Raw genomic sequence first — 14,749 nt, forward strand, 5'->3', positions numbered from 1 at the left:
TGTACACGAGGACAGGGGGAGCAATTCTAAATATTTTAACAACTTGTTAATTGCTATGCAACCTAACATTTTAATGTATTCACAATACTGGGTCCTGCAGGTAAACATAAAAGAAAGAAAAACATAATTGCTTGTGTGGTAGTGATAAGACACCAAAGGGAAATAGTTTGGTTTACCACCAGTCTTGGTATGTATCTTTGTCTGCTTACGTCAAGATTCTCCTAGCGATAGATTGAAGATCACCTGAAGATATCTGCCCCAGGAACATGTCTGCACTTACGTGAATGACTCATCAGAGTGAACCTGTTAACCTCCAATGAACAGTGTACATGGACATGCAAGAAGGCCCATTACATTCAGCAACTACAAGTTACAGTAATTGACAGTGCATCTGTAATTACACAATTTACATTGTTGTGTTTGTAAAAACAAAAGAAGAGCAACCTTTTAAGGAGTATTTGTTGCTTCATGCAAAAACACTGGGAGGAAATCCAACATTCGGTTGAGATGTAAATTGAGAAAAAGAATAACATGCAAAAATGCATGCAAACCCTGTGAACAATCAAGTACCAAGAACCTGAATGCAAAACAATCACACAAAAACATAACATGTCTACCAAATATCCTGTTACAGCACTACACAACATCAACCACTAACACTGTTTATAAAGGCATATTGCACTGGTGCTAACGCAGTGCAACATCTCCCCTTTCTATGACTTTATTTCACAGAACACTGTAAAAAAATAAACTACAATAAAGAACACAACAATGTTTATGCTTTGTTACCGTACCAACAAAGACAACGTGACTAATGACACAATTAGGTGGGTCTGGGAACGCACACCATGGCCACAGTGCACTGAATTTCCCTGTAGATGAAACAATGAGATGACCACAGCACCTTGTCACATACACACAGACAAAACTCCAAAGGTGTACTGTGACATCCGACCTGCTCAGACGAGACCACAGGAAGATACACCCTTTTGCCTCTGAACATTAACTGCATTGAAGAATGGACAACACAAGGAAATGTCAGGAAAATATTCAGGAAGTCCTGTCATTAAACACATACAATGTAAACCTACCACTGAAGTCTATTCAGAATTCAGTAGTCCAATAAAAAAAACAAATTCTTCATTTGCACACAATCTAAAATTAGTCACCTGAGCATGAGCCCATGTGGACCGAAGCCCCCTTTTCATAGAGATTTCAGAGAAATATGTCTGGGGGAGAAACTAAGAGTGAGTAGGGAGAAGCAGTTGGGAAGCTAATGGCTGGCATTTAGCTTCCCAACATCTCCATAATCACCACACAATTTGAATGCAGGTCCCATCAGCCATGTTGCCAGCACACCTGGCGTGACACAGAAGACTGGCAGACACCGACCTCCTTCACTTGGCCAGGAGCACCACACAGGAGACACAGGCGGCACGGACAGAGAGCTTCTCTTCGTCTATCAACCAGCATCTACAAAACATCCTCTCCAGGTGAGTCTGCGCCCAGGTTTTTACACACCAGGCTGAGCGCTCCTCTGCCATCATATCATGTTCATCCTATTCCCTCAGGAAACAATTGTAATATGTCTTCTGTTGCATCGCATACAATACCACGACTAAGGAGATGTTTCATGTCATCCATGTGTCTTTTCTACAGTGCCATTCGTGTTTCTGACCAAAACCTGGAGCCAGGACATTTTTGGTGTTCTCATCCCACCAACAGCTCGCCTGCTAGGGCATTCATCCCGTTCTGTTCCCCTCTTCTCAGAGAGTCATGGGTGCTCTGTTGGGGCTGCTGCTGGCCCTGTGCTGGCTGAGTGGTCCAGGCTGGACACAGAGTCAGCCCACCTGGTTCCAGAACATTTCCACAAACCTGTTCAAAGAGACGGGAGACATCATGCTGGGGGGTTTGTTCCCTATCAACCAACTCACCAGCAACCTGAGCCAGAGAGACGAGCCCAACCACATCGAGTGTCGCAGGTGAGGACGGCCACGGGAAGAGGCCCAATCATCATCAACACTTTTCACTGGTTGTTATATTTGGTCACACATAACCATGTTTGTTCACACATCATTTCAGGTCTCTGTTGTTAGGGTTAGGGGTACACTTCTATTCAAAGTGTCTCACGTTATTCACTGAATCAGGGGGAAATAGCCACCATGTTGTTAATCAATCACTAACACATCTGCCCTTTAAGTCAGACGGGATCCAAATTTGAACAAGCATGCTATTCCAGAGTTTCCTCTCTGTGATCACCCCTCTTTTCCCCCGCGCGTGTCCGTTCTGGCAGAATCAACGAAGAAGGGCTGGGCCTGGCCCTGGTGATGAAGTACACCGTGAACGAGATCAACGCTAACTCAGACCTACTGCCGGGCGTCAAGCTGGGCTACGAGATCTATGACACCTGCAAGCAGTCTGATGTGATCGTGAAGCCCACGCTGCTGTTCCTCACTGAGGGCTCCAGCAGAAAGCTGGCCATCAGATGCAACTATACCAACTATGAGACCAGAGTGGTGGCCGTGATTGGGCCCAGCATCTCTGAGATGGCCTCCATTACCGGGAAGATGCTTGGATTCTTCCTCATGCCACAGGTGAGGTTGCTCATTGGAAAAGGTTCCGTTTCACACAAATATTGGGTTTGTCTGAATAATAAGAGGGAATGCATTTCGTATTCTCAAAACGTATTGGTACCCCCATATTTATATATATATATATACATAATTTAATTCTAGGTTTCAGTGGTTGTACTTTTCCTTGTCCTCAGATCAGTTACCGAGCCACCAGTGACAGACTAAGCGATAAGCAACTGTACCCATCGTTCCTGCGTACGGTGCCCAGCGACAAGCTGCAGGCAGGGGCCATTGTGCAGCTTCTGTTGAGGTTTGAATGGAACTGGGTGGCCGTGGTGGGTAGCGGGGAGGATTACGGACGCCAGGGCCTGAGGCTCCTCAGCACCATTGCTACGGACAGCGCAATCTGCGTGGCATACGAGGGGTTAATTCCTGTCTACAGTGACCCGGAGTCGGAGATCAACCTGATACTGGACCACATCACAAGCAGCAAAGTGAAGGTGGTGGTGGTGTTCGCCCTTGCCGAGTCTACTGCAGCCTTCTTTAAAGAGGTCAGCGGAAATGTTTTGTTTGTGTCTGAGTTGGTACGGTTTTGAGTGGTCAGAACGTTGAGCGAAAAACGTCTACTGGAAAACAAAGCTAAAGCAAAAAATGTATAGCCTATGTTTCATCATTTTATTTATGAATGTGTTTTTCTTACGTATCCGTTCCTATGAGAGATTGTGCGTGCTGCCATGTGTTCAGGTGATCAGGAGGAACATGACTGGGGTATGGGTGGCCAGCACAGCCTGGGCCCTGCACAAGGCTGTGTCCAGCCTGCCTGGCATCAACACAGTGGGCACCATCCTTGCTTTCACCGATGAGATAGAGCCTGTGGCTTTGCTCACCAATTACACACAGGAATTTCTCTGGAAGTTCAGCGAGGAGAGGGCCACACAAGCTTCTCCCAGCCTAGACTCAGAGACCACATCCGACATGCAATCTTTCAGCAACCCCTGCCCAGAGTGTTGGAGCCTGTCTGTGGCCAACCTGAGCATCGTGACAGACAACCAGGTCCAAAAGGCTGCGTTTTCAGTGTATGCTGCTGTGTACAGCGTGGCTCATGGACTTCACAAAATGCTTGGCTGTAATTCCACCAAGTGTCAATGGAACACTCAAACCAAAATATACCCTTGGAAGGTAAAGTAGTAGGAGCACCCCCATTATACTGACTAGGAGAGTGATACACCATTAATGGAATGTGACCTGTAATCCTAAATATGAGACTATATGAATATATAGTTATATAGTTCCATATCCTGAACATGATATTCAAAACCTTGCTTTGCAGCTGCTGGAGGACCTGAAGAAAGTTTATTTCAAGTTGAATGGAAATGATATAAAGTTTGATACAGAAGGAAACCCAAGCACAGGATATGACCTCATCCAGTGGGTCTGGGTGAATATGAGTTTGAGGTTTGCGGACATTGGCACCTTCAAACAGAATCTGTCCATAAACCAATCCCTTATCCAGTGGTATACAACCAATTCCCAGGTATGCTACTCTATCCAGGACCGTCCTCATTTTAGAAGGCATATACTGCAAAATCTTATATTACAGCTGGCGTAACAAAACCTCCATGTCAATTCTTAAACAATCTCTTCAGCGCACAGGTGTGACATGATTGAAATTATACTCAAAAGGTAGTAGAGCCACACAAGTCAAACCAGCTTAAACAATGAAAGTCAAACATTTGATTTGACCTGTTTCCCTTCCAGGTCCCTGTGTCGACCTGCTCTAGTGAGTGTGCTAATGGCCAGGTGCGCAGAGTAAAAGGGTTTCACTCCTGTTGCTATGACTGCATTGACTGTGGACCAGGAACATACCAAAAAAACAAAGGTTGGTCACTGTATTTCTATATAATATGTTTTCAAATGTATATGTCGTTTTATAAAGTGAGTCAGTGAATGAGTGAGTCAACAAGATCATGAGGGAGGGAATTAAGTAATTAGCCAGAGAGCTATGCACATCAGCAAAGCAAATATTTCAATCACAAACTCCCAAACACAGTCAGTCTAACCCATCTCTCTGTACCACCCCCACTGTCCCCCTCTCAAATGCACAGAGGACATACAGTGCACAAAGTGTCCCGTGGGTCAGTGGTCGCTGAAAAGCAGCACTAACTGTACCGAGCCCACTTTTGAGTACCTGACCTGGGTCGAGCCAGCGTCGCTGTGTCTGATGCTGGGTATGGCTCTCCTGCTGGGGTGCCAGGGGCTGGCGGGGGTCCTGTTCCTCCAGCACAGGGATACCCCCATGGTGTCTGCCTCTGGGGGAGCCCTCTGGGGCTTGTCCCTGCTCAGCTTGGCAGGGGGCTGCGTCAGCCTGCTGCTGTTCCTGGGTCAGCCGGGGGATCTTGTGTGCCGCCTGCAGCTGCCGCTCACCTGCATCTTCCACACCATCAGCCTGGCAACCATCCTCACCATCTCTCTGCAGGTGAGGCCTTCTATTTGATGCTTTGATGTTTTAATGGAGGGTTATGAAGTCACGTGCAAAATGTGGGGTGGGTGTATGATGACTGTCTGAGCCTTGCAATGGCTCCTAGAGATAAAGCCATGTGAGTTTTGTGTAAAATAATTAATTTAAATGGAAGGCCAAGGTTTATTAAGTTTCCACTGTGGCCACGTTATAAAAGGTAACATGTCAAAATAATGTGTACAAATCTCGGTGTCCTTGCTAACACCCAACTTTCTGCAGATAGTGTACGTGACCGAGTTTCCCCAGAATGCCCCCTCCCACCTGGGCATGATGAGGAGCCTTGGAAGCTGGCTCCTGGTGCTGGCTTGCAGTGGAGTGCAGGCAGGACTCATTGGCATGTTTATACAGACAGTGCCATCTCTATCCAACCACATGGAAAACATGGAGGTGACATTTGTGGTCACATTCCAGCCATGCCCAACAGAGCCCATCATTGCCTTTGGCATGATGCAAGGCTTCAATGTTCTCTTGGCTCTCATCTCCTTCATGTGCACCTTCATGGCAGTAAAGCCTGTTCACCAATACAACCTGGCCAGGGACATCACTTTCTCCACCATCATCTACTGTGTGGTTTGGGTGGCGTTTATTCCTACCTACACCGCATTTCAACTCAAGGGCCAGTCTATTGCTCATGTGACTGTCAGTTTGCTGAGCAACATGGGGCTGGTGGGGGCCTACTGCTTCCCGAAGTGTCACCTGCTGGTGAAGAAACCCGATTTGAATAAACCAGACCACTTCCGTACCTTCCTCGAGGGTACCTCACCAAACCAACAGGAGGAACAGCAGAACCAACAGTGACTGCTTATTAAAACTCTCTAATTTTAGTATTCTGAGCCTTTCATGGCTTAACGGAATGATAGCTTATGATGATAGTATCCTGTTTATGAAAAATCAATAAAATCCGAAAATGCTGCGCTGTTGTTTTTTGTGTCTAAATCATTGACTGTAAAAACAAGGTATAAATACAAACACAGATGTTATGTCATGATTCCAGTACACAATCTTGCTGCTATAGAGGTCAAGACTGGAGAGGGGGAGGACGACGACGACAAGGGTCAAAGTTCAAGGCGAAGAAGTATAGAAGCCATGGCTGTATTCATACTGCATGCAACAGTAGGCCTACCTACTGTTGGCAGAGCAGTAGTCTAGCTACGATACGATTTGGCATGCACCTTTGCTAGCTTTTAAACTCTTTTACATTCCGCATAATTTGCCTGTGCGTGTAAAATATTTTGAAGTTTAACTCCTCTATTAAGCAGTTACAGTCAGGGTTCTAAATTAACTTTTTTGATCACCAGCCAATTTGGCTGGTAACTTTCTAAAGAACAGAATTTCCACTAGCCAAATTCTTTCCGGTGAAAATAAGAACAATTATTAGTTTCACTGAATGCATTTGATCATTTTATTAACATTGTTGGCATGAAAAACACAGAAAATGAAGTAAAATGAAGCACAGAAGTATGATGCAAGGGTATGTGAAATCACCAACACGTGACTAAGTAAGGACACGATTTATTGTAAATGTACGGTGGCCGACATGTGCAAACGCGCTGCAAACTAAGAAAACACATGCATACAGACAAAACACAAGCAAATTAAGAAAACATCTTAATTAATTTGACAACACATGCGTAGCATTCAGCAAACGCGCTGCAAATACGCACAACACAACCAAATACATAAACACGCTGCAAATACGCGTTGCAAAAACGAAAGCACGCAAACCAAGAACGCTGCAGTACATAAACGCGTTGCAAAAACGAAAGCACGCAAACCAAAAATGCTGCATCCAGTTTTCACAACGGAAGTTTTCCAGGCCTCTAGGGGGAGATCCAAGTGGAACATCTTGATTTTCGACCCCATGGAGCGAGATAGAAAGAGAGAGCATATGAAAAGTTTGTACTAACATCGAAGTAAGTCTTTTGAAAAACTGTAAAAGAGGAGGGGCACATGAATACAAAAATGGATACTAATCTTTTTATGTTGCCTCTTTACTTCGATTTTGGTCCCCTTATTCAAAACAAACTTCTCATCCGCCCTCTCTGGTTCGAAAATCACGCTCTTCCACTTAGCGCTCCTACTAGAGGCCTGGAGCTCTTCCGTTGTGTTTTCTGGATGCAGCTTTTTTCTGTTTGCATTTGTTTTCGGGGTTTGCGTGCTTTCCTTTTTGCAGCGCGTTTCTATATTTGCAGCGTGTTTATGTAGCCCATTTGGTTGTGTTGTATGTATTTGCAGCGCGTTTCTATATTTGCAGCGCGTTTGCTGAATGCTGCGCATATGTTGTCAAATACATGAAGCTGTTTTCTTAATTTGCTTGTGTTTGTCAATTTGCGTGTGCTTTGTCTATATTTGCAGCGCGTTTGCACATGTCGGCTAAAACGTCCATTCGCATCATGATGAGATTGACTCCTGCCCATGCATTTACAGTAACGTTTTGTCCTAAGCAGGCTTTAATTAAACTGACCCAATATACTCGTTATTAAGAACAGTGTATTTACATTACACTAGACTGTGTCAGTAAGCAACATAATTTTTCTTATGCATAGACTACATGCGGCAATCCTTACAAAACATTTCAGACAACATTTCAGTGGAATCAACTCCCCACCTCCATCAGAGACACGGACTGTCTCTCCACCTTCAAGAGAAGGCTCAAGACGCACTTGTTCCGGGAGTACAATGGTACTTAGGAATGGTTTGCTGAACCCAACGTTAGTTTCCTCAAGGTTCACACTGACTCTTGCTTAGACTGTTGCTCTTGTTGGTTAGTGGTAGCTGATTTAAACTGTTGTATTCTTTTTTTTTTTTTTTTTTTTTTAGTTAATCCTATTTTTATTGCTTTCCTACAGGTACACCTGCACTTAGAGATTAATGTTGTGTAATTTTAACTTGTTTAACTACATGCTCTTATGGTTTCTTCCCTTTAGCACTATTTTTTTTGGTTGTTCACAATCTTGTTTTTGACTACCCGCAATGCTGTGGGGTTATCTTGTTGTTATTATCAGTGACCTATGCACTTTGTGAAGCTCTCTCTTGGAAGTCGCTTTGGATAAAAGCGTCTGCTAAATGAATAAATGTAAATGTAAACATTTTCATTGTCAAACACAAGCCATTCCCGACCTGTCAGCCACAATGGCATTACATTCTCTTTTCTTCGTTTCTCTAGTGCTATCAATATCCTCATCCCCTGCCTCGTTCCTCTTCTCGCCCCCATAACTTTGTCCTAACCACCGCTGCATTAAGTTAACTTTTTACTTTACTACTCTAGCTAGCTCTTATTACCTCCTATGATCCGCTATGCTTCGTTTGACTTCTTCCTTGTGTTTGCTGGTGGAAACTCCGTTCGTTTCCACGGTTTCTCGCGCCGGTTTCACTTCAACTGCGCGCAGCCAATGGGCTATAAAACGTTATCACGTAGCATTACGGCACAGTGTTCATGGGAAACTCAGGAAATACTGCCAGGGGGATAAATGACCGAGAACCATGCCGAGAACAGCCTTATGTATCATTCATGTAATGCCTCATGTATCACCGGCGAAACTGGCTAGTGAGTTTTTATTAACACCCGCCAAAATGGATTTTAACCCGCATTTGGCGGTTTGGCGGGTGTTAATTTAGAACCCTGGTTACAGTGGGGTCACATACTGACAACTTACCCAATGTGCTGGTACATTACATATTTCGTTTTTTCTTTTCTTTACAGTAGAATTTAAAGTTTTGAATGTAGGTCTAGTGTAAGTTTTAGGTAGGTTATTATTACAAATGTAACTCGTGCATGCAGTCACAAAGAAATACATGTTTAGAAACATTTCAGAGAAAATGTACCTTAATATATTTTATTTACTTTCAGATAAACATATGTAACTACCGCGAATAATCATGCGGTCACAGTTTCTGATGGGAAACCTGTGCACAAATGTACTACTACAATTATTTTACTTGTCTAGCCTATACCTAGAGTAGGCTAGACAAGTAGGCTAAAACAAGTTTAGTTGTGTGTGCATTTTATCATGCCTCTGTACTGCTCACTATCGTTCTTGTCTTGACTGTCACGCGTTACTGTGCTTGGAAACGGTTGCCAACAACAACGAAGCAGCGAGCGAGCAAGGAGGGTATCTCCAAGTAAGAGAAAGCAAATTAGATATCTAGCTAACCGAAATAATATTTTAGAAAATTTCAAATGTGTTAAATCTAGCAAAGTTTAAATACAATATATTTGTGGTTATACATTTTGTGCACTTAGCGAAGTTCCCATTTATCGACGTCTATCAAATTGGAAAAACCGGATCTAAAACCAGTGGCCTAACCATGCCTCGGGGAAGGTCTGCAACTAGTGTTCACTCGGACAGCAGTGAGCTGGATCTTGACGTGATAGGTAGGCCCACCTATGCATTTTGAGATACCAAGAGGAGCATTTCAGATCAGTCTGTATTTGATTTGGTACCACAACATCAACCTGACAAACTAAAACCTTTTTGTGCATAATTTATGTCGACTAGCTAACATGATCTACACGTTTGTGTTGTGCTCTAGCGGAGACAGAGATGGGAAAACTTCACAGGCAGTTTCGCATCATGGAGGGAGACAGGCAGGCCTACAACATTCAGTCTCAGGAACACATCCGCAGACAACGGTAGGTTAAGTGTGTGTGTGTGAGTGTATGTGTTATTGGTAAAAGTACACGTAGCAAATGCATAGATCATTTATTGAATGATTCAAATTTCTTCCTTGACTATTAGTATTCCCTGAAACAAGTTATACATATATATATATATAAATTTATAGTTTATCTGTGTGACTGTAGCTATGAGATAGAGAAGCTGGAGAAGGAGCAAGAAGAGATGAGGCTGGACCTGGCTGTGTGTGAGAGTGGATCCAAGCGGCAGCAGGACACTGAGAGTGCTCTGAACCTGCACTCAATGCTGGACCAGAAGGACCAGGTGGACGACAAGCTTGAGAGAGAGAAGCAGTTCCAGGCTGATCTGGCGAAGCAGGTAGACTGCACCTTTGTATCCGCTCAGACACGCTAACTTGCATACTTTTAGGCCAACACGTACAAGTACAAGACACACACACACATACACACACACACACACACACACACTTTTCACACACACAGAATGGTGCATTCTACTCTGTCTCTGCCGTGAGCTGTGTGTGGGTTTACAGATAGCTTGCTTAGAGAGGAAGCTGACAGAGCTCAGAAGTGGGAAGGTCACCCAGAAGTCCCAGCCTCGGCAAACTCCGAAGGCCACGCGCACCCTGGAATACAGACTGGACAGAGTGAGTAGGTGATGCCGCCGAACACTCAGTCGCTGAGTGGCGGGTTGAAGCGACTGCAAGTTCAACACCATAGAAGCCCTCGTCATCTACAATTTTTGATTTATTCATTTTTGGTTTCAAGCCTTGAACACAGACATCACTTTATGGTCATGTTTTATTGGGGACTCTTATCAGAAAAACAACATGAGTAACCTGTCTAACCTTTGACCTCTGCAGGCGCTCGTCCGCTTCAACGAGCAGCTGACCAAGAACAGCCACCTGAGGGAAAACCTGGAGACCCTGCGGCTGGAGCGAGGCCGCTTCCTGCAGCTGCAGCGCAGGCTGAGCAAGGTGGGACGGCCCGCACAGCCAGTCGGAGGCTAGGAGCAGAGGGAGACACGCGTGAGAGGCCGTGTGGCTACCCGGTCACTCGCCCTCTCTGGAGGAGGGTGTAGTGGAAGGGTCTGACAGGACCTCTCTTCTGCATCCCGTGTGTATCAGGAGCTGCAGGAGATTCGAAAGGAGATCGGAGACATGATCAGCCTCTCCACTGCTGCCTACGATGCCAGGTCAGAATGGGGGAGTCTGCTGACGTCCTTGTAGGCTTCATACATGGCTTGTTTCAGAGTCACTGGGAAAGGCCCCTTGACTGGGGGTGAACTGTTGCTGCTCAACTAACTGCATGTGTATTGTTGTGTGAGCAAAGTTAAGTGTTCTGTAAGCCAACCATAGATGTAAAGTTCATGTATGGGTGTTCTTCTTAGGTGTAAAAGCACAGGTTTTACTGAGTAAAAGCACTACCGTACCATGTGTTTGTTCCCGCTGATTTCTGCAATCTGCTTGAAGTCGTTTTCCATGAAAGGGCCTCCTAAAGCATCAGTTAATAAAAAGCATCTGCTACATGAATAAAACCGTATAACAGGTTGGAATCTGCCGGCACAGTGCGTGAACCTCCTGACATTCTGGATTCCCCCATCGCTCCTCTGCCTGTGTCTCAGAGTGGAGGCCCAGTCCAAGATGACGGTGATGAAGGAGAAGGCTGTGAAGGACCTGGCTCAGTACAGCGCAGAGATGAAGGAGCTGGAGAGGGTGATCGCTCACGAGCGCAGACTCAAACAATTCATGACCACCAAGTGCAGTGAGAGAAGCGGGCAGGACCAGGGGCAGGACCAGGGGCGCAGGCACGGTACGGTGACAGAAACCCAACCTGGGGTTCAGAGCAGCCAGGCCAGATGGCTTTTAGGAGTTTCAGAATGCAATTGGATTTCAATTCACAGCTTTTAATATCAAATCGCTCCCCTATTATTGTCAGCATCCTCCAGTGGTAAATGAAGAGTGGGGCACTTTGAAGGACTGTGCTTCTTTTAATGATGATGATGAGGAGTTGCTTTTTTAGAGTTCAAAGAGCAGAAGAGGATGGACTCCAGAGAGGAGTCGATAGAGTCGCTGGAGGAGGTCTTCCACACGATCCAGAGTGTGACTGGAGAGGAGAACCTGGACATGCTGGTCTCCCGCTTCATCCAGGGTCAGTTCCACACACACACACACACAGAGGTTCTACCTCGATTACAGAACCACACACTGTGACTAAACAGAACAACACACTGTGACAAATCTCACAATTTCAGCATAACATGTCAAACTTTAATTCTTCTTTTTCCAGTCGAAGATAAGAACTTTGCCCTGTTCAACTACGTAAACGAGCAGAACAACGAAGTAGAAGCATTGAAAGACCAGATCAAACAGGTCTATATAATTCTCACCATCCCACTATTTACAGTATTAACATTTATACGAATACTATTATGTATACTTATCATCTTTTTTCATATAATTTGGTTAAATGTGTGTGTGTGTGTGTGTGTGCGCCTTCCAGATCCACGGTGAGATGGAGCAGTATGGAGTGGAGGAACTGAAGCAGGACAGGGAGCATCAATCTCTGTTGAGGGAGACAGACGAGCACCAGAAATCCTCTGAGTCTGAGGCACTTGGGTATGAAGCTCAGACCAGCACTGTGAGCAAGACCCTGGACCACATAAAGACAGGTATATTTAGTCACACACACACACAGACAAAACAAGAGGTATGCAATCCCACATACCTACCTTAACGAATTGACAGTAGACAATATATGAAGTGCTGGACACACACAAACACATCATTCCCTTCCCTTGTGTTGTGTGCTTACTCCAGGAGTGAACAGCTTGTTCCAGGAGATGGATTGTGACCGCTCGGTCATTGAGGAGATGCTGGGTTCCTCGGCTGGGATCAGGGAGAACAACATCATGAGCTACCTGAGCCTGGTGGAGCAGAGGACCAATGAGATGCTCACCATCCAGGCCTTCCTCAGCTCCAGGGTGAGCACCTGACCCGGTCCTGCCACCTGTACACACGCATCTGGTCGATGGATGAAGCTGGATGAAAATAGTTTGTTTGATTGCTTGGTGATTAATGGATGAATGGATGAATTGTACACACACACACAGTTGTACCATGCTAATGTGTCTGCCCTGTCCTCCACAGGACCTGGAGAGAGATTATGACCCTAAAGATTTGGCTCGGTTCCTCCTGGGTCAGAATCCAGAGATTCCCAGACAAAACGTAGTCATTCAGCCCCTACTCACCGGGTTGGTACTGTTCTGGGTTATAATGGCTGTGTGAGTGTTTACTTTGAAAAGATCATCAACTTGAACCTATTTTTGACGTTGTGTGTGTGTGTGCCCCTCAGGGTCGATTATGACACAGAGGAGTCTCTTCTGACGGATGAGGAGGAGAGACCTCTCTCTAAGAGGGAAATACGCCAGAGGATCTTAACAGGGGTGAGATACAAACACACTCTCTCAACTTAGATAAACATACGTACTGTACGGACTATGCTAGGGCCTCTCACTAAACTCACTCATGTATACCCAGAGCCTATTGTATCCATAGAATTAGAAGGACCACATTAACGTACCATCATTTTTGGTAGTGAGTATGTTCACATGTGTATTAAGCAGTATCGCCCCCAGACTGGTTGGACAATACATGGTTAATTGTTCTCAAGTTAATTCTCTCCTCAAAAAATGACTGTGTAGGTTCTGCGTAAGGAGGACTCAGTCCGTCCGGCTGGAGGGAGAGATACCAAAGGCCACAGGAACCGCTCCCTGGTGCCCTGAGTCTGCATGCAACCCTGGCTGTACGGGGACCGGAGCCTGGCAGGGCAGGTGGGCAGCACAGGTCATGTGCACTATCAGCCCTCCTCCATCTATCGATAGGCCCTGTAGATGTGGACTCGATTTAGATCGAAACACAACACTTTTTGTAGAACATTAAGGCCTCAGCGATAGGAACCATGTGTCACAAAAAGCTAAGATGTAGAAATATTTAGGTATGATTTCACTTTTTAGGTGTATTCTTCCATTAAAATTAATTATATGAAGCCTCATCACGGTCTGTTACAATACTGGGATTTGTTACTGTAAGCTTGAACTCATTAGGTGAGGAGACACGAAGGGATCTAATAAAGTCTGTTAGCTTACTGGGGGTTTCACCTCTTTTTTCCATCTGCCATGACCCACGGCCATTACTGCTCACTGATGGCTGTTTCACAAGCGTATAGAATATAGGAAGGATCCAAGACAAGACGGTGTCTTCCGGAGTGTTGAGAACAATTCTTCATCCAGTTGCAGTTTCTCAATTGAAAAGAAGGGGGCAGCACCTCTGTCTTCTTGAGCACAACTCAATCTGAGTCTTTCCAGTTAATTGTCTTTGAAAGGCCCAGAAGCAACATATTTTGCCCTTTAAAATGTTTAAAAGTCTGTTTTTATAATTTCCTAGCTCACAGATTTAAAATCTTACGCAGATGTATGTTTAAAAAAAAAATATCTCAAATACAGGATCAGCTTCTCATAAATGTCTTGTTTTGATCTACTACAAATGTAATTCACATAAACCTGTATGTACAAATTATTTGTTAGGGTCTATTTTAATTAATTAAAACACCTATTCATTCATAGATCACGTTTTAAAAGTTTTCTGAGATGGATGAAATCATGTGGAAGCATAGATGCAGACTAATGACAAGGAAAGGAAGTTCTTTATTCTTCTATCCAACCTACTGAACACTTAAAATCGAGTTTTGCTATTTAAAGGTTTAAAGAGGATCAAAAGGCCGTAGTTACACCTCTGGCTTGCACAGGAACTCCATGGCTGGTGGACAAAGTACACAAATCCTGTATTTGTGAAAGTACATTTCCAGATATTCTTGATAAATATTACTCTATTAAAAGTAGACGTCTTCTATTTGAATTCTATTTGAGACAAAGTAAAAAAATCTCTGATATTTTTTTAAATTCAGTATCAAAAGTAAAAGTAGTATTATTTAGTATGGTTATGTTTGTCAGAGTTTACGGAC

General features: G+C 44.4%; 2 protein-coding genes across 5 annotated transcripts; both read left to right on the forward strand.

Annotated features, from left to right (window-relative positions):
• The first annotated feature begins 1,377 nt into the window (after positions 1-1,377).
• LOC124470934 (taste receptor type 1 member 3) lies at positions 1,378-5,998 on the forward strand. Its single transcript, XM_047025166.1, has 9 exons — positions 1,378-1,493; positions 1,660-1,982; positions 2,294-2,594; positions 2,768-3,124; positions 3,318-3,752; positions 3,904-4,107; positions 4,332-4,452; positions 4,679-5,049; positions 5,311-5,998. The coding sequence occupies exons 2-9, from the start codon at positions 1,777-1,779 to the stop codon at positions 5,887-5,889; spliced, it is 2,574 nt and encodes an 857-aa protein (XP_046881122.1). The 5' UTR covers positions 1,378-1,493; positions 1,660-1,776; the 3' UTR covers positions 5,890-5,998.
• Positions 5,999-8,156: 2,158 nt separating this feature from the next.
• Positions 8,157-13,873, forward strand: odad1 (outer dynein arm docking complex subunit 1). 4 transcript variants are annotated; one of them, XM_047025305.1, is made up of 17 exons: positions 8,157-8,604; positions 8,795-8,836; positions 9,188-9,213; positions 9,335-9,466; positions 9,625-9,724; positions 9,896-10,085; positions 10,261-10,374; positions 10,591-10,704; positions 10,855-10,922; positions 11,352-11,539; positions 11,750-11,878; positions 12,017-12,099; positions 12,230-12,398; positions 12,547-12,710; positions 12,877-12,980; positions 13,082-13,172; positions 13,431-13,873. In XM_047025305.1, the coding sequence occupies exons 4-17, from the start codon at positions 9,400-9,402 to the stop codon at positions 13,509-13,511; spliced, it is 1,662 nt and encodes a 553-aa protein (XP_046881261.1). In that variant the 5' UTR covers positions 8,157-8,604; positions 8,795-8,836; positions 9,188-9,213; positions 9,335-9,399; the 3' UTR covers positions 13,512-13,873. The 4 variants fall into 4 exon arrangements, with proteins under 4 accessions (XP_046881261.1, XP_046881260.1, XP_046881259.1 ...); XM_047025304.1 differs by having other exon boundaries at positions 8,157-8,836; positions 10,243-10,374; XM_047025303.1 differs by lacking the exon at positions 8,795-8,836 and having other exon boundaries at positions 8,157-8,758; positions 9,185-9,213.
• Positions 13,874-14,749: the final 876 nt, after the last annotated feature.

Source organism: Hypomesus transpacificus, chromosome 9, assembly GCF_021917145.1.
Source record: "Hypomesus transpacificus isolate Combined female chromosome 9, fHypTra1, whole genome shotgun sequence".
Taxonomy (NCBI): Eukaryota; Metazoa; Chordata; class Actinopteri; order Osmeriformes; family Osmeridae; genus Hypomesus; species Hypomesus transpacificus.